General features: G+C 37.9%; 1 protein-coding gene across 1 annotated transcript in view; it reads left to right on the top strand.

Annotated features, from left to right (window-relative positions):
- TTC6 (tetratricopeptide repeat domain 6) overlaps window positions 1-20211 on the top strand; it is a 92582-nt gene that overhangs the window by 40632 nt on the left and 31739 nt on the right. Inside the window, exons 9-10 of the mRNA XM_006835329.1 lie at window positions 1392-1465; window positions 15568-15778. Of these exons, the coding sequence (XP_006835392.1) occupies window positions 1392-1465; window positions 15568-15778 (285 nt within the window). The remainder of the gene's footprint in view (window positions 1-1391; window positions 1466-15567; window positions 15779-20211) is intronic.

The following is a 20211-nucleotide window of genomic DNA, read 5'->3' as shown; positions in this document are numbered from 1 at the left end:
TAGAGATGGGCTTCCCATTGATGATAAGTTTCCTGTTCTCAGCCTTGACAGTGCCATTGAACTTGCCATGGGTGGAATCATACTGGAACATATATACCATGTAGTTGAGGTCAATGAAGGGGTCGTTGATGGCAACAACATCTACTTTGCCAGAGTTAAAAGCAGCCCTGGTGACCAGGCGCCCAATACGGCCAAATCCGTTGACTCCAACCTTCACCATCTTGTCTCAGGGATGCGGCTGGTACTGCAAGAGAAGCTGCGGCTGCCTGTCGAACGGGGAGGAGCAGAGAGCCAGGAAGATCCTTCTTTAGCAGACCTTTGAGAATTAGCAGGGCCCTTTTTATTCCTTCATAGTCTCTAAACTCTCTTACTTTTAGGATAGCTCTTCTCACATGATAGTAAACACTGTAAAAGACCTGTCTGCATCTCAAATAATACTCTCTGTGTGTGTGTGTGTGTGTGTGTGTGTGTGTGTGTACTGAGTTGAAGGTGGCTCAATATTTTGATTTGTATGTATTTACTTAAAATTTTTATTAATTTCAACTTGGCAATTGTTTTCTTATTTTGACTTATTACTACTGTTATTGTTAAGTGCCTTCAAGTCAGTTCCAACTCATAGAGTGACCTTTATTTAGATTTAGGTCTCAAATATTTGTATGTCTCTGGTGCCTTGAGTTCTGGACCACAGTGGCAGGTCTTTTGCTGAGTTGGCACTTTTAATTTTCTAAAACAGCCTCTTCCCAGAGCTGTTAAGTCCATCCTCGCAGACTTCCTTAATTTTAAATCTTGGAGTTTGTATGTTCACTTACCTGGAAAAATGATACACTTTTACTTCAGGATTACAGATTCCAAGGGAGCCGCAACCTTAGTTACTCCACACAAAAGACCCAGGTGTGTCCTTTCCCTGGGTCTGAGTGCCTGTTATCCTAAAGGTTCTCTCCAGGTGACTTTCCCAAATGTGGTAGTCTGCTTCGTAAAGACTGACAGTCTTCCATACCCTATGGGGCAGTTGTACTCTGTCTCACAGAGTCGCTATGAGTCAGAATCGGTTTGACAGCAGTAGGTTTGGTTTATCTACATGGATACGTCTTTGGCAATGTTCACTGGGAGAAGAGAATAAAAAGAAAATTAATGATATACTCCATTACACAGAGCAGGTAAAAACTAGAGGTCAAGTCCTTGTTCTTCAAGCACAAGATTCTGAGTGAGTCCATGGTAATGGATTTCCCTTGCTCTATTAGTTGTCACTAGATGTAATACTATAAGGAAAAATGTGTTAGGAAAAGATACTTATTTTACTGCTTCAGTCAAATATATTCATGGTAGAATCAAAGTTTTAAAAAGCAACAAAAGAAGATGTTACAAAATTAACAAAAATATATTCATTTCAGGATTTTAAACAAGCTGCACTGATAAGCCAGAAGAGTGTGAGCCTTTGCCAAGCGTCTGCCATGTGCCATCACAGGTAGGGAATGCAATTAATGCTGGAGTGAAAATAAATGGAATTAGTAAATGTAGCTAATTATAGCCCCAGAAGTAAGCCTGAAAAGTCTAGTGAAAATAGGCAATGGCGGTGGAAGGGATCAAGCACAAAATGTTCCCCATTTGGAGACACAAAGCACAATGTCCATGTTTGTCTTTGGTAGAATTCCCTGCATAAAAATGGAGACTTGTGCCATTAATCCCTTTTTGCATGTGAATAAATTATTTTAACCAAGTCAGCAAGTAAATGTGTATATCCCTTAATGTTCAACCACCTATATATATTTGTAATCTCATAAAGATTTTTTTTAGGGGAAAGCAGCATTTTTTTTTTTTTTAATATAATTTTCCCCTACTGGTTTTAAAAATCCCAAACCCCCACAGTCTTGTTGGAGCTGTAGGATAAGCACTGGACTGGTAACCACAAGGTTGGTGGTTCAAACTCACTAACTACTCTGAGGGAGAAAGATAAGGATTTTTGCTCCCATCTCAGAAACCTTATATATGTCACAGTGTGTCAGAATGCTTGGTTTGATTTTAAATGCCTAGAGTGAAAGAACACTGGAATTCCATGGTGCATACCAGTCTTCACAGCACCTCCACCTCTTCTCTTCCCTCCTCTCATTCTTTGGATATATTGTCTGGAGGGAAAGGACATCCTGCTGGGTAAAGTGGAGGATTATTGGAAAACAGGAAGGCCCTCCAGCAAGATGGATTGACACCGTGGCAGCAAGAGCAGGCTCAAACATAACAAAAATAATGAGGCTGACAAGGCAAGAGCAGTGTTTCCTTCTGTTGTACCTAGTGTCACTATGAGTTGGGACCATCTCAACAACACCTAACAGCTCCAGCAACATTAACTGGACAAGAAAGTGATTTTACAAAGTGAAAAAAGTTGCAAGAAAATGTCTCATCTAAAGAAACATAGTTCTAAATCCAAACTAATTAAAACAATAACAATAAATACCTAAAAGATACATTAAAATTTATATCAATAATTTCTTAAAGCATTATTGCCTGTTTATGGAATTGTCATAAAATAAAATATATTCTGAGATATAGTATGGTAGATGAACTTAGTTAACCAAAAGGTTTATATTTCTGCATTATGTATTTGACCGCTGAAATTAATTTTTGGTCATTATTCTTTTAAAAACAGAAATTCAACATGTTAAGAGTTTCATATTGGCACAGAAATTCAATATGTAAGAGTTTTGAAATGAATAACATGTATTTGGTCAACCAGTAGTTTACAGCATTATTTTCATTTGAGAAACAATGATAAAAATATGGCATAATTCACAAATTCTCTAGATTAGGCTGAGTAAATATCAAATTTAGAGACAAGAATATATTTTTAATTATTTAGGAAATACGTTCATCTTTTCCCCTTTAGGACATATAAACATATATATGTAAAATATAATAACCTGAATTTACAAAGATGCCTTTGGGTTAAAAGTTTTAAGTTAGTCTCAGACCTTTAATTTTATACAGAGAACCATAGTAACACCATTGTGTATTTCAGTCCAGCAGACTTTGTATAAGCCATCACTTTAAGTATTTGCCATTCTTTACAAGAAATGTAATAACATGACTGATGTATTTGCTTTGGTGGGTGGGTGTAGACCAAAAATGTCTGAAGCATTTTGCATTTACTTGAAACTAAAAACATACTCCAGAATTTTTTTCAGCCTCATTCCTATGTTTAGCAACTATTAGAGTCAGCAAAATTCTCTGTGTGTCATAGCACAATCTCTTTTATGAAATGTAATCACTGAATTTATATGGCAGAACTTCCTGAAGCTGATACTACGTTGCAATTCCAAATAATCAACATTCTTCAGGGCACTCAACTCTCTATTGACCTATAACAAAAGTAGAATCTAAATCAGTAGTAATGTTCTGAGAACTCACGGTATAAATTTCATCTGTTTTAAGTTTTAACAGTTTTACTGAATTTAGTAACAAGAAATGTTTACTGATTCATCATATTTGCTTCAGAAAAAATATTTTTGCTTCACATTGCAAGTTATAGTTAATATATTTGTTATACAACAATCTGATTCTATAACAATGGTGAGACATTATTGGCATCTTTGTGGGAAAAGTGCAATTTTCTATGTGGAAATTTTTTGTTTTTATTTTTAAAGGAATAAACCTTTACATTTTAGGGCTTTGATCTTTGAACTCTTAGGGTTGCAGACTTTTGAAGTATGTCTTTGTATGTCTCTGGTTCTCACTCTTGTGGTTGCTAGGAGACAACATTCCTTAGGCTGAATATCCTACTTACTGCTCAGTTTGGTCACCAACGGTGTTATGCTAGAGTTAAATGTTAGATCTATTTGTAATGAAAACAACCCTTAGTTTGTCTAATTTTTAATATGTCACAGAGGAAGATCTGATTACTCAGAGTAACATGAATATATTCATTTTTTTCTCTAGCACATTTATTTTCCAATTCTTATATATTTGCATAAGATAGTTTTGAATCTTTGACTCTGCAAGCCACATTCTTTAGTTTGGGGAGGTTTTTGTGATTTATTTGTACAGCTTAGTAGGGTACATCTGGTCACGTATGTGATTAATTTGGAAAAGGCTGTGTGCCTTTGTGTATATTGCCTGGCCCACAAGTTCAGCATACTGTCTGATGCTAATGGGGTATTGAAGTGAGAATCATGCACCTTCAGTAAAGTGATTGCATTACTTGAGATTTATACAATATACATATTATCTTAGGAAAACTCATTTAACATCTTTCATGTTTGTGGTAATGGATGCTTAACAATGTATGTCCTAGGGGGCATATAACTCAATATCACACAAATACTAGTACCCTGGCACACATTCTATTGGTCATGTCTTCACTACATGGGAGCTTCCACCTTCAGGACATTAACTCATATACACATCTTCATTAAATGATGTTACTGTTTCTCCTGTAGTTGCTAGATGCCTTTGAGTAAGTTAGACTCATAACAACCGGTGTACAATAGAACAAAAACACTGCACAGTTTTGCTCCAGCCTCACAACACTGTTGCTGCCACTGTGTCAATCCAGCTCATTAAGATTCCTCTTCTTTCTCATTGAGTCTTCACTTTGCCAAGCCTGATTTCTTCAGACACTCTTGACAGCGTATCCAAAATAAGAGAGATGAAGTCTTGCCATTCTTGCTTTCTAAGGAACAATCTGATCTTACTTCTGCTAAAACGGATTTATTCATTCTTCTGGCAGTCCATGGTACTGTCAGTATTTTTTGCCAGCACCATGTGTTGATTTTTCTACAGTTTTACTTATTCATTTCAAATGTATTTGAGGCAATTAAAAATACTATGGCTTGGCTCAGTACACTATGATCTGGAATACCCAGTATTTGTAATGGTATCCATAGTTTATTATTATTCATACAATTGAATGCCTTTATCTAGTTAATAAAGCACAAGTAAACATCTGGTAGCATAGTGGTTACGAATTGGGCTGCTAACCTCAAGGTCAGCAGTTTGAAACTGCCAGCTGTTCCGCAGGAGAAAGATGAGGCTTTCTGCTCCTGTAAAGATTTACAGTCTCAAAAACCCTGTACAGGGTCGCTATGAGTCGGAACCGACTCCACGGTACTTATCAACAACAACAACAACAAATATCTCTCTTGTATTTTCTGTTTTCAACAAACATCCGTTTGAAGTCAACAGCATTATCCCTCCTTCCATGTCCTTTTGTGACTCCAGCCTGAATTTCTGGCAGTTCCTTGTTGATGTACTGTGCGTTTATTTTAAAATTATTTTCAGCAGAATTTTACTTGCATGTGATATTAATGATTTTGCACATTCCATTCAGTCACCTCACCTTTCTCTGGAATCAGCACCGATATGGATCTCTTCTAATTGGTTGGTTGGGCCTTTCAAATTTCTTGGCTTAGACTAATGAGCAATTCCAGACTGTATCAGTTTGTTGAAACATTTAAATTTGTATTCCATCAATTCCTGGAAACGAGTTTTTTTTGCAAAAGCATTCAGTACAGCTTGGACTTTTTCCTTTAATACTGATCATATACTGCCTGTTGAAATGATTGAGGGTTGACTTAATTCTTTTTGGTACAGTGACTTTGTGTATTTCTTCTATCTTCTTTTGATGCTTCTTGAATCATTCAATATTTTACACATAGAATCCTTCAGAATTGCAACCAAAGGCTTGACTTTTTTCTTCAGTTCTTTCAAGCTTGAGAAATGCTGAGTGTGTTCTTCTATTTTGATTTTCTAACTCCAGATGGTTGCGTATTTCATTATAATACTTTACTCTGTCTTCTCTAGCTGTCCTTTGAAATTTTCTGTTCAGTACTTTTACCTCCTTATTTCTTTCATTTGTGTTAGCTTCTCTACACTGGAGAACAAGTTTCAGAGTCACTTCTGACATCCATTTTTGTCTTTTCTTTCTTTTCTGTTATTGACCTTTTGCTTTCTTCCTGTATGATGTTCTTGATGTCATCCCACAACTCTTCTGGTGTTCAATCATTAGTGTCTAATGCAGCAAGTCTGTTCTTGAGATGTTCTGTAAATTCAGGTACAATATATTCAAGATCATATTTTGTCTCTTGTCAAGTTGATTTACTTTTTTTCACCTTTGACCTGACAAATTGATGGTCTGTTCCACAGTTGGCCTCTGTCCTTGTTTTGACTAGTGATATTGAGCTGCTCCTTTGCCTCTTCTCACAAATGTAGTTGTTGCAGACCGTGTAAAGCTGGTCAGAAGTTCGAGGCCCACTGGGCCCGAGTGTTGCAGACAATGCAGGCCACAGGCTCTGAGGAAAAGATTCTGGCCACCGGGCAGTCATAGTAAATTGTTTTTCATCTTAGTGTTCAGTTATGTTTTTTATTTAATTCCAAACATGAACCCTTAATATCCACAGATAAATGTAATATTTTCCTAAAGCCGATACTGAAGGTTGCAAGGTTAAGCCTTTCTCCAAAGGATTAACTAAAAATAGCTTAGCTACTTCCCGGTTCTTTGTTCCATAGAGAAAAGGACATCCTCCCTAAATCTGTCCCAAGTGCAGGCTATTCAGCCAAAGTTCCTGAAAACCTGGCTCAGGAAGCCAAAACAGCGGGACTCCTCCCAAGCCTTTTGTCCTTCCCTTTCACCTTCCCCCAACTGAGCTCAGGGACTATAGATATGTTAATTGAGCCTGAGAAACCAAGTTGCGGGCCTGGGATTCGAACCAGCAAAGCACGATGTAAAGTTGCCTGAATGTCTGGAGAATTACATATGCTAGCTGTATCCTGTCTTAGTCCCTCCCAGCTTGGTGTGAAGCACGTCCCCTAAATAAAACGGAGACGCAGGCCGGCCCAGGTGTGTATTACAGGCAGGCGGTGAAAGTGTGCATTATGGCTTACAGGCTGGGCATTACAGCTGGCTAGGTGTGCCTTACAGATTGGAGGGCAGTGAGTTGCTGCCTGCAGAGGCCACGATGCCTGTAGTCCCAAGTCTGCCCACCAGTGATGCATCCACCCTGGTTTCGGGGTGTCTCTTTGTCTCCCTCTTTCTGTCTTTCTGTGTATTCTTTTGCTATCCCTTTTGCCACCGGGTATCCCCTCCTCGTGAACAAAACACTTGTGAATCCAACACCTATGTAGAGGCCAGTCCCCGACATGTAGTTAGTTTGATTCTTGTTTATTCCATCTGGTGAGGTTCATGACTATAATCACCATTTATGTTATTTAAAAAGGTATTTGCAAAAACACATTTATTGGTCTTGCAAAATTTGATCATATGATCTCCAGCATCATTTCTGTCACCATGGTCTTGTTTTCTAACTATGGACTCTTTCTCTTTGTTTCCAGTTTTTTGCATTCCAATTGCCAGTAATTTCAATGCATCTTCATTACATGTTTGGTCAATTTCAGACCAAGAAGAAGTTGGTAGAATTCTTCAATCACTATCACTGATGTAGTGGTTTCCATCTAAATTTGAATAATGATGTATTAACTTGTCTTCCTTTTTGTTGTTAGGTGCCTTCAAGTTGGTTTCAACTCATAGTGACCCTATGCACATGAGAATGAAACACCCAGTCCTGGTCTATCCTCGCAATTATTGTTATATTTGAGCCCATTGGTCTTGCAATTGTGTCAGTCCATCTTGTTGGGGTTCTTCTCATTTTTTGCTGACCCTCCACTTTACCAAGAATGATGTCTTTCTCCAGGGGCTAATCCCTCTTGACAACATGTCCAAAGTACAAGAGATGAAGTCTTGCCGTCCTTGCTCCCAAGGAACATTCTGGCTGTATTTCATCCAAGGCAGATATCTTTGTTCTTCTGGTAGGCCAAGGTACTTCAATATTCTTCACCAAGAAGATAATTCAAATGTATTCATTCTTTTACAGTCTTCATTATTCATTATTCAAGTTTCACATGTGTATGGGGTTATATAATATATCATGACTTAGGTCAGGTGCACCTTAGTTCTTAAACTGGCATCTTTACTCTTTGACACTTTAAAGAGGTCTTTTCTAGCAGAGCTGCCCAATGCAATATGTCATTTGATTAAAAAAAAAATGTTTTATTGTGAATTATGTGATAATTTACATGGGAGAACACCATATTTATATTCATCCTCTTGTATATCGTTTCATTGCCATGGTTACAGTCCCCTCCATGCATCATCAACCAACCAAAAAGTATACCCTGCAAGCCTGTCCTCCAGTTGTCAGCACACAGTCTCTTCTCTCTCTCGGTGTATAAAGTCCCCAGCTGCTCCATCTCTCCACGTCATCATCTCTGCCTCCATCTCTGGCATCACTGCTTCTCTGGGTAGGGTCCCGCTCTCTGTTTTTCTCCCTTGATGGTCCCAGGGACTCCACTCCTAGACTGCAAAGTCAATCACTCCCCTCCTTTTACTACAAAATGTCTACCTTTACATTTCCAACCCTTCCAGTCAGTCCTGATAACAATTATTCACTATTGTATCACAAGAGACCTATCCGTAACTCCTTTCATCAGCCCCACCCAGACAGATTGGATATTACTCAGTGGAGGTTCTACCTTCATCCACACCCTCTGGATCTAGACTCCCTCTTGAAAGCTTGTAAGCCAGTCAGTTCTTGCCTTTGTAGCCTCCCCTCTCCCCAATTTGGGTAGCCAATGGTCCAAGTTGCCCATCCCTGTCTACTCTGTGTGTGGAGGGGTGGGAACGATCCTCCCTGTAAAGATGTGTTCCCTCTTTTGAGCTACTGCATCCATAGGTGTAAGTCAAGTTCATCAAATTGTATCAGATTACTCTTATTTTCCTCTTCTTTCTTCTAGGTGAGCTCTGATCATCCAGTCATTGAAACCAGGTCAAATGGGTTTTATTTGCAAGTGTGGGTGTTCTTATGCATATGCCCTCTCTTCTTATCAGCTGGATGCTTCACTCTCTACTCTAGTCCTCTGTGGCTATGTCACTGACTCTGGGTCCAAGAGTCCCCAGGTCTTGCCACACTGCTGGCCAACCAGGTCTCCACCTGGTTAACAGGAGTTTATTGAATGTTGTAGGGCTTAGCTCGCAGCTTCATTGCTGTTTTTCCCTCACTTCCCCTTATTGGTGACCAACATGGTCACCAATCAGAGCTTGTATTCCCATTGAGTTTTAATCTTGGAAGGGGGTTTGCCCTGAGGGGACCCGACCACTTGGATATCTCCTGGGCGAGCAACTTGCTTGTTCCTGTAGTAATCAGTTGGACTATTTGTATTTATTTGTATTTTGCCTGTTGGTCTTTCTTTCAAGAAGTATTTTCTGTTCTAGAGGCTCCAGGCTGGTCTACTTGTCCTTTCAAGTGGAAATTTCTCACCTCAGAAGATTCTGGATGGGTTACAGGATTCTACCCGTGGTCTTATGTATTGCAGAGACTCTGCAGGAAGCCTCCTTCACTGGGCACGTTGTAGCCCAATTTTAGGTATTCCAATCAGTTATAGGCAGAAGACGGACTTAACAATCTTTCTATGGTGATATTTCTGGCTATTCCTTTCTCTTCTCCTCAAGTATCTATTTTATAATGGTATGCCAGGGAAACCAAGATTCAAAAGGCAGCAAAGCATCTTAACATTATTTCCCCCCTTTTGCTCATTCCAGCCATGTCACAATCCCTGTATCCCAGAGCCCTGTTTTTCCAAGGTTGTACATGCATCATTATTTACCTCTATCCTGCTTAGCCCATATAAACCTGTCTAATTGTTTTCCTATCCACTTTTTTCTTCCATTCCCTCCCCCCTTCTTGTATATTGTCTCCCTCCCTAGTACTCATCCTGTGTCTATTCCCTACCCTGTGCTCCTTCCCCTCCCTCCCCTCACCTAACTCCCCACATCCCAGTAACCAGCAAAGAATCCCCCCCGCCCTTTCATTCAACATAATATCCTCAAGTTTCATTCATGTTATGCGGTGGCTTGCAGCTTCCTTCATATTCTTCAAGGTAGAATAATATTCCATTGTGTGTGTGTACATCGTTTGATTTCTTGACTGTTCTGTAAGTGTTGCATGTGGATCCAAGCAAAATGAAGTACTTGACAACTTCAATCTTTTTTCTGTTTAGCATGATGTTATTTATTGGTCCAGTTGTGAGGATTTTGTTTTCTTTATATTGAGGTGTAATATACACAAAAGGCTGTAGTTATCTTCATCAGTAAGTACTTCAAGTATTCTTCCATTTCTGCAAGCATGGTTGTGTCATCTGCATATCTCAGGTTGTTAGTGAGTATTCCACCAACTCTGATGCCATATTCTTTTTCCTATAATCCAGTTTCTCAGATTATTTACTCAGCATACAGATTGAATAAGGATGGTGAAAAGATACAACCTTGGCACACACCTTTTCTTATTTTAAACCATTCAGTATCCCCTTGTTCTGTTCAAACAACTACCCCATGGCCTATGTACAGGTTTCTCAAACACAAGTAAATATTTTGGAATATGCATTCTTTGCAAAGTTATCCATAGTTTATTGTGATCCATACATTAGTGTTTAGTGCATCAATTCTTGAGATGGTTTCTAAACCCAAGGGGAATTATTCAAGGTCATATTATGGCTCTCATGGACTTGTTTGAATTTTTTTCAGCTTAAGCCTGAATTTGTATATGAGCAATTATGGTCTGTTCTACAGTCAGCCCCTGGTCTGGTTTTGACTTATGTTAATGAGTGTTACTATCATCTCTTTCCACAGATGTAGTCAATTCGATTCCTATGTATTCTGTCTGGTGAGGTCCTGTTTATAGTTGCCTTTTATGTTGTTTTAAAAAGATATTTTCAATGAATAAGTCATGGATCTTGCAAAATTCTAGTTGTTTTAGCTTTTCTGTACTCCGCAAAGGCTTTCAATTGTGTGGATCATGACAAGCTATGGACAACATTGCAAAATATGAGTATTCTGAAACACAATTGTGCTCATGAGGACTCTGTACATGGAGCAAGAGGTAATTGTTTGAACAGAACCTGGGAACACTGAATGCTTTAAAATTAAGAAAGGTGTTCAACAGGGTTGTATTCTTTTGCCATACTTATTCAACCTGTATGCTGAGCAAATCATCCAAGAGCCTGGGTTATATGAAGAAAAATGTGGCATCAGGATTGGAGGAAGACTCATTAACAGCTTGTGATATGCAGATGATCCAACTTTGCTTGCTAAAAGTGAAGAGGACTTAAAATACTTACTGATGAAGATCAAAGACAACAGCCTTCGGTATGGATTGCATCTCAATGTAAAGAAAACAAAAATCCTCACCACTGGACCAATAAACAACATTCTTATCAATGGAGAAAGTTTGACGTTGTCAAGGACTTCATTCTTCCTGGATCAACCATCAACACTCATGGAAGCAGCAGTCAAGAAATCAAACGACATAGTGCATCATAGGCAAATCTGCTGCACAAGACCTTTTTAAAGTGTTGATGAGCAAAGATGTCAGCTTGAGGGCTAAAGTACACCTGAATCAAGCCATGGTATTTTCAATAACCTCATATGCATGCGAAAGCTAGACAGTGAATAAAGAAGACCGTAGAGGAATTGATGCATTTGAGTTTTTGGTGTTGGAGGAGAATATTGAAAGTGCCATGGGCTGCCAAAAGAACCAACAGGTCTGTGTTGGATGAAGTGCAACCAGAGTGCTCCTTGGAGGCCAGGATGACCAAACTTTGTCTCTCATACTTCAGACATATTGTCAGGAGGGACCAGTCACTGGAGAAGGGTATCATGTTTGGTAAGGTGGAGGGTCAGAGAAAAAGAGGAAGACCTCCAGAGAGATAGATTGGCAAAGTGGCAGCATCAATGGGCTCAAGCGTGGCAGCAATTATGAGGTTGGCCCAGGAGTGGGCAGTGTTTCATTGTGTTGTGCATAGGATCTCTATGGGTCTGTACCAACTCAATAGCACCTAAAAACAACAACAACAAAAACAAGTTTCAGAGTCTCTTCTGATGTGCATTTTGGTCTTTTTTCTTCCATTTCTTTTTAATGATCATTTGATTTCTTCATGTATGATGCTCTTGATGTCATCTCACAACTCTTCTGGTCTTTGGTCATTAATAGCTGATGCATCAAATCTGTTCTGATGCAAGATCAAATCTAAATTCAGGTGGGATATGATAAACTCAGTGTCACATTTTGGCTCTTGTGGACTTGTTTGAATTTTCTTCAGCTTCAGCCTGAACTGGCATATGAGCACTTGATGGTCTATTCCATTGCCTTTCCCTTGCCTTATTTTGGCTTTTCCACTGTCTCTTTCTACAGATATAGTCATTTTGATTCTTGTGTCTTCCTTCAGAAGAGGTCCATGTGTATGTTGTTGAGAAAGATGTTTGCAATTAAGAAGTCATTAATTCTGCAGAAATCTATAATGTGACCTCCAGCATCATTTCCATCACCAAGATCATATTTTCCAATGACTTTTTCTTCCTCTTTGTTTCCAACTTTTGCGTTCTAAGTATTACTAATTATCAATGCATCTGGATTGAATGTTTGATCAATTTCAGGCTGAAGAAGTTGGTATAATTCTTCAATTTCACCATCATTGGTTTTAATACTTAGGATGTAAATTTTGATAATAGTGTTATTAACTGATCTTCCTTGTAGGCATATGAGTATTATCCAATCACAGACAGCATTGTACTTCAGGGTAGATCCGGACATACTCTTTTTTGATGATGAATGGAAAGCAACTCCATTACTTTTCTATTTCTCATTCCCCCAGTGGTAAACCATGATTGTCTGATTTAAAATGGTCAATGCAAGCCCATTTCAACTCACTAATGCTTGGATAGTGACCTTTATGCATTCCATTTCATTTCTGAAAATTTCTAATTTTCTTAGAGTCATACTTCATATACTCCACATTCTGATGATTACTGGATGTTTCTCCTTATTTTGAGTTGTGCCACATCAACAAATGAAGGTCCTGAAAACTTTCCTTCGTCTGTATCATTGTGGCCAACTCTACTTTGAAGAGGCAGCTCTTCATATTTTAAGTGCCTTCCAACCTCATGAGCTCATCACTGGCACTGTATCTGATAATGTTCTACTGCTGTTATAAGGTTTTCTGTGGCCAACTATTCAGAAGTGGTCCACCTCTCCTTCTTTCTAGTCCATCTTAGTCTGAAAGTTTTACTAAAACTTGTCTACTATGGATTATTCTGCTGGTATTAAGAATACTATTGGCATAGCTTCCAGCATCACAGCAACATACAAGTCACCACAGTATGACAAAAACTGACAGATGAGTGGTAGACCATATTTGGGTAGTGTTTGTTGAATATGGATCAAGTATCATGACTACCTTAATTATTTTTTTTATTTCAGGGACAATCTAAAAATATATTGAATCACACTGTAAGAAACTGAATTCCTTTTCATTTTCAAACTGAATTATTTCTCATCTCTTATTATATCAAGGAGAATGTGTCAGCTAATATCTAGTTTTAACATCTTTGGAGCTCTGGTAGCATTGGCTATGAGTGGGGCTGCTAACCTCATGGTCAGCAGTTTGAAACTACCAGTGGTTCTGTAGGAGACAGATGAGGCTTTCGGAACCAACTCCATGGCATAGTGCTACCACCACCATTTGCTAAAGCTCCTAATACTTCCTTTGTTATACATACAGCAACTCTCAGGTTCAGAGCTTTCTGCAGACTAAAGTATCCAGCTATACTTTTAATTGATTTTTAGGGTGCCTTCTTTCTACTCATTGGGTCTCCTGGTATAGTGCTGTAGGATAAGCACTGGACTACAAACCACAGTTCTGTGGTTCAAACCCACAGTGTTGGAACCAACTCAGAGGCACTTAACAACAACAAGTATTCATTGATTTTTAAATTTATGGTAGTGATATTATCTAGTTATCATCTGATTGATTCCTACTTATGGCAACCGGCTATGTGTCAGGGTAGGACTTTGAATTTCAGTGGATGATTTCCCAGCAGTAGATTATCAATTTTCTTTTTTGAGGTGCACCGGGATAGATTTAAACCTTCAACCATTTAGTTAGCAGCCAAATCTGTTTACCATTTGCATTACCCTTGGAGGGATATTAAGTGGCATTTTAAAGTAAATTCATTTAAAATAAATGTATTAAGTAAAAACATGAGCTGATTTGAAGTTATTCAGTAAATGATAATGTAGGTAGAACATAAAGCAACTGGTATGAAGGAGGGACTGAATTTTGGGTAACCCTGCTTTAAGATATTAGCTGAGTAATATCTAGGTGCTTATAATTTTTAGAACACATACCCTGGGTTATGTATATTTTATAAAGGAAAAATGGGTAAAAGTTGTAATGTATCTTATTAAATTTTTAACCCTGTTTGAGACGTAGTGAAACTAAAGGAGGGAGATAATATTTATTGGATAACGACCGCTGTGCTGAGTGCTTTTCACAGGCTCTCACCCTTGCAGAATTAATATTATTTATGTATTCAGGCTCACGTTTGAATTTCAAGTCCTTCTTCTGATTGCATTGTTGAGCTTCAGCTCAGTGGCTCTCCTGCACCAACTGCAGGTATATTAAAAGTGAAGAGTGTGTGGCAGAGGCAATTGGGTAGAAAAGCAAGGATTTTCAAGTAAGGCTTACCCGAGTTTCAATTTCAGGTATTTACTTTGTGCAAACTTAGTGTGGTCTTTACTATGCCATTTGATATGTATGATCTTTTCTGAACCTTGATTTGTTTTCATCTACTTCAGTTACTAGCTTACAGAATTGTTGGAAGGTGTAAGTGAAATGTTGTTACTACTATTGTTAAGTGCTGTCGAGTCGGTTCCAACTCATAGCAAGCGACTCTGTAAAGGGTTTCTGAGGAGTGTCTGGTTGGTTTGAACGGCCAATCTTTCAGTTAGCAATCCAGTGCTTATCCAACAGTGCTACACCTTTTGTATTACCTGATAAAAGAGTGGCCACTCAGTAGTGGCTCCCTCATTATTAAAAAAAGAGAAAGATCTAGATTCTCTCCATTTTAACTGAGATTAAGCATAATTATTAGATATGCATGTAAAATATAGAAGTGAATTGACATGCCCAAGAACAAATATTTGATTCCTTCAGCATCCTCACTCCCACCGCAAGAAAAAGATTCAGAAGATAGAAAGACAAAGTTTTCATTTAGCTACATATTTTCACAAGTTAGTAAGTAAGATACATTTTACTTTCTCTTCCATTCTCTCCTTGTGTCCACTGTTAAATGGGCTGCATTTCTAGAAGAAAATGTGGCCTTAAGAACTGTATATGATGAAAATTTGGTTCCTTTCATTGTATAAGGAAAATACATAAAAACAACTTTTTCAAAATTTCACTTAGATAAAATATTCATTCAATGATAAGATGTGTTATTCTATATTGGCAACTGATAGCTGTTAAAAAACAGGTTCAGGAATGTCACTCAGACATCTGAAATTCTGAATGAAGGATTCCAGAATAGCATTCTGCTATGAAAATTGTTCCTGTCTTCCTTCTGTATTTAGTTCCTATATTGGGTAAGAAGAATGAAAGATTATCTATAAGATTTCAGAAACCTATGAAAAGTTATATATGAGAAAGCACTTAGAAAATTCACCAAGAATCAAAAATATCTTCCTTTATTTTCAGAATTAATGAGTTTGAAGATGCTGTCAAGTTCTTCAACTGGACAATTAAAATGAACCCAAATTTTGTGGATGCCTATGTTGGACGAGGAAATTCTTACATGAAATATGGTTATAAAGAGGCCACCATGCAAGCACAGAAGGACTTTCTGAAAGCATTGCATTTTAATCCAGTTTACACAAAAGCCAGAATTAGTTTAGGCTATAATTTGCAGGTAATACTATATAAGAACATTTGGGGCCATGAAAGCACTGTTATATATTTGGCTCCTTAGTGGAGATGATAATTTTATTTCTTTAGTCATGAAAATTTTGCCTTTCCTTTATTTTCAGTAGCTAGAACAGCATTTGAGGCTTTCGGCTCCCATAATAACTTACAGCCTCAGCAATTCTATGCAGGGTCCTTGTGAGTTGGCACCAACTCTAAAGCACACCACCACCACTAGAACAGCACTGGGAGGCAGAGGGTCAATGGATTACTTGGAGTCTGTGTGGATAAACCTGGGAAAGATGAAGATCTTTTGACTCTGAATTTCCTTCATATCTCCATCTTTTCCTACCTTACCTCCACAGTTATAAACAGCTTTTAAATTTTGCCTGATGAATTTCACATATAAGAACCTGATATTTATTTCATTTAAAAATAAGTGAATATGGCTGAACTGAAACTAGAGATGGTTGTTGGAGTTGGCAGTTATAGTGAGTTATTCCTGACCATTTGTTATAGGAGAAGATAAATTGGTCTTCTGAAAAAAAAAAAAAATTATCCCTTGATAGATCATAACATTTGCAACATTAACATAACGAGATACGATGATTCCCAGAAAAGCTAGATTGTAATACAATGGGAATATGTTATCATCTTTCATTGTATTCAACAGTGATTTACTGAGTACCTACTTTATGGCAGAGATTTCCCCAGTTTGGGGATGCAGCAATGAACAAGATGTAGTTGGCTCTTGTCCTTGTAGAATTTGTTTTTTATTCAGGAGATGGACATCAGGCAATCACACATATAATTATTTAATTGAAATAATTATATATCATAAGCATAATCAGCAAAGGAAAAGGATGAGTGTTAGGACACTTTTTAACAAGGGAACCTAATGTTGCTTCAGGGCTAAGAAAGGACTTCTTGAGAAAGGAACATTTAAATTAAGACATGAAAAACTAGTAATTTAGGAGTAGTGGCTGGGATGGAGTCCTGGTGTGGCGCTATAGGATAAGCAGTTGACTGTTAACTGAAAGGTTGGTGGTTCAAATCTACCAGCCATTCTGTGGGAACCCTATATAGGGCCTCTATGAGTTGGAACTCACTCGGCAGCATTTAACAAAAAGTGGCTGAGATAAGAAGCCCTAAAAGTGTAGTGGATTATGAGCTGGGCTCCTTACTACAAGGTCAGTAGTTTGAATCTACTAGTTAATCGGTGGGAGAAAGATGAGGCTTTCTGCTCCTATAAAGATTTATAGCCTTGGAAAACTTATACAGGGTACATGATTTATAACTGACGCAGTGGCGCACAACCACTGCCATCCACCAATGGTTAGGATTGGGGCATGGTAGGAATTACCTACTTGTGAGAAAAGGGATAGAGAACCCAAGAGTCCAAGTGGTTGGAATATTGTAGGCAATGGGAAGTCATGTGATATGAGGCTGGATGACTGAGCAAGGGTTGGAGTTAAAGACTTTTTAGAGCAATTAAAAATGTGACTAGCTCTAACTAGTGACATACCTCACTGGATATGCATTCATCTGGAAGAGAATTGAAAAATACATCAGTTAGAAAAAGAAAAGATTGAAAAAGAAAATTTAAAGAGACCTGTCTAAATATTATTCAAGGAAAAGAGCAACCATTTCTTCACCAAATATTTATACCCTACAATGTGACTTGTCTGTCAGTTTGTTGTACTGTGGTGGCTTGTGAGTTGCTGTGATTCTGGAATCTATGCCACCTGTATTTTAAATACCAGCAGGGTTACCCAAGGTGGACAGGTTTCAGATGAGCTTCCAGACGAAGACAGACTAGGAAGAAGAAGAGATGAATTGATTTTGACTATTTAGTCACTGACAACCTTACAAATAGCAGAGAAACACTTTCAGATATAGTGCTGGAAAATGAGCCCCTCAGGTTGGAAGGCACTCAAAATGCAACTGGGAAAGAGCTGCTTCCTCAAAGTAGAGTTGACCGTGATGACACAAATGGAGTAAAGCCCATGTGATTAAAGCTGTTGGAACCTTCATTTGTTGATGGGGTACAACTCAATTGAAGAGCAACAGCTGTAAACATCCATTAATAATCAGAACATGGAATGTACGAAGTATGGATCTAGGAAAATTGGAAATTGTGAGAAATGAAATGGAATGCATAAACATCGATATCTTAGTCTAGTGAGCTAAAATGGACTGGTATTGGCCATTTTGAATCTGACAACCACATGATTTACTATGCTGGGAATGACAAATTGTAGAAGAATAGTCTTGCATTCACTGTCTAAAGAACATATCCAGATCAGTCATGAGGTACAACGCTGTCTGTGATAGGATAATACCCATGCAACTACAGAGAAGAGCAGTTAGTACCACTATTATTAAAATTTATGCACCAACCACTAAAGCCAGTGAGGATAAATAGAGAAATTCTACCAACTTCTTTCTGAAATTGATCAAACATGTAATCAAGATCATTACTGGTGATTGGAATGTAAAGATTGGAAATAAAGAGAAAGGATTAGTAGTTAGAAAATATGGCTTTGGTGATAACAAATGATGCTGGAGATCGCATGATAGAATTCTGCAAAACAAAACCAATGATTTGTTCTTTTCAAATACTTTCTTTACACAGCATAAGAGATGATTATACACATGGACCTCACTAGATGGAATACACAGAAATCAAATTGACTACATCTGTGGAAGAGATGGTGGAAAAGCTCTATATCATTAGCCAGAACAAGGCCAGGGGCAGACTGTGGAACAGACCATCAATTGCTCCTATGCAAATTCAGACTGAAGGTGAAGAAAATGAAAAGAATTCCACAAGAGCCAAAATATGTCCTTGAATATATCCCACCTGAATTTAGGGATCATCTGAAAAAGGGATTTGATACATTAAACACTAAAGACCAAAGACCAGAAGTGTTGTGGGATGACACCAAGAACATCATACATGAAGAAAGCAAAAAGTCATTAAGAAGACAAAAAAGAAGGAAAACATCAAAATGGATGTATGGATGTCAGAAGAGACAATGAAACTTGCTCTCCAGTGTATAGATGCTAAAGCAAATGGAAGACATGAGGAGGTTCTAGAGCTGAACAGAAAATTTCAAAGATCAGCTTGAGAAGACAAAGCCAAATATTACAACAAAATGTGAAATGATTTGGAGTCAGAAAATCAAAAGGGAAGAACACATTCAGCATTTCTCAAACTGGGGAAACTGAAGAAAAAAATTCAAGCCTTGACTTTCATTATTGAAGGATTCTCTGGACAAAATATTGAATGATGCAGAAAGCATAAAAAGAAGATGGAAGGAATACACAGTCACTGTACCAAAAGGAAATGGTTGATGTTCATCCGTTTCAAGAGGTATCATATGATCAAGAGCCAATGATACTGAAGGAGGAAGTCCAAGGTGCATTGAAAGAATTGGCAAAGAACAAGGCACCAGGAATTGATGGAATAAAAATTGAAATCTTTCAAGAAAGTGAGGGAGTGCTGCCCAAAGGGTGAAATATCTAGGAATAAATGTAACCAGAGAAAGAAAGAACCTATACAAAGAAAACTACAAAACACTACTACAAGAAACCAAAAGAGACCTACAAAATGAAGAATGTACCATGCTCCTAGATAGGAAGACTTAACATTGTGAAAATGTCAATACTGCCCAAAGAAATTTACACATATAATGCAATCCCAATGACATTCTTCAAAGAGATGGAATAGACAATTACAGACTTTATATGGAAAGGAATGAGACCTAGGATAAGCAAAGCACTGCATAAGAAGAAGAGTAAGGTTGGAAACCTCTGACTCCCTGACTTCAAAATTTATTACATGGCTACAGTGGTCAAAACAGCTTGGTACTGGTACAATGAAAGATACATTGATCAATGGAACAGAATTGAGAATTCAGAAATTAACCTATCCACATACAGGCACTGATTTTCAAGAAAATACCTAAATATATCATATGGGAAAGGGATAGTCTCTTCAACAGATGGTGCTGGAAGAACTGGAAAGCAATATGCAAAAAGTTTGAAACCAGATCTTTACCTCACACCTTATACAGAAACCAACTCAGCATGGATTAGAGACCTAAATCTGAATCCCAGAATTATGAAGCCATCAATGAAAAAATAAGGACAAATGCAAAGGCTCTAATTCAGGGCATACACAGACTACCAAACATTTTGAAAATGACACAAACAAAAGTCGACAAAATAGATGATTGGGACATACTAAAAAGTAAAAACTTATGTGCATCAAAAGACTTCACCAAAAGAGTAAAAAGGGAACCCACAGAATGGGAAAAAATCTTTTGCAATGACACATCAGACAAGGACTCATTTCTAAAATATATAGGAAACTACAACACCCCTACAAGAAAAAGACAAATAACCCAATAAAAAAATGGGCACAGGACATGAACA

The sequence above is a fragment of the Chrysochloris asiatica genome, unplaced genomic scaffold (assembly GCF_000296735.1).
Source record: "Chrysochloris asiatica unplaced genomic scaffold, ChrAsi1.0 scaffold00017, whole genome shotgun sequence".
Classification (NCBI taxonomy): Eukaryota; Metazoa; Chordata; class Mammalia; order Afrosoricida; family Chrysochloridae; genus Chrysochloris; species Chrysochloris asiatica.
The sequence above is the reverse complement of the archived record's forward strand: the minus strand, read 5'-3'. Positions and strand labels throughout refer to the sequence as shown.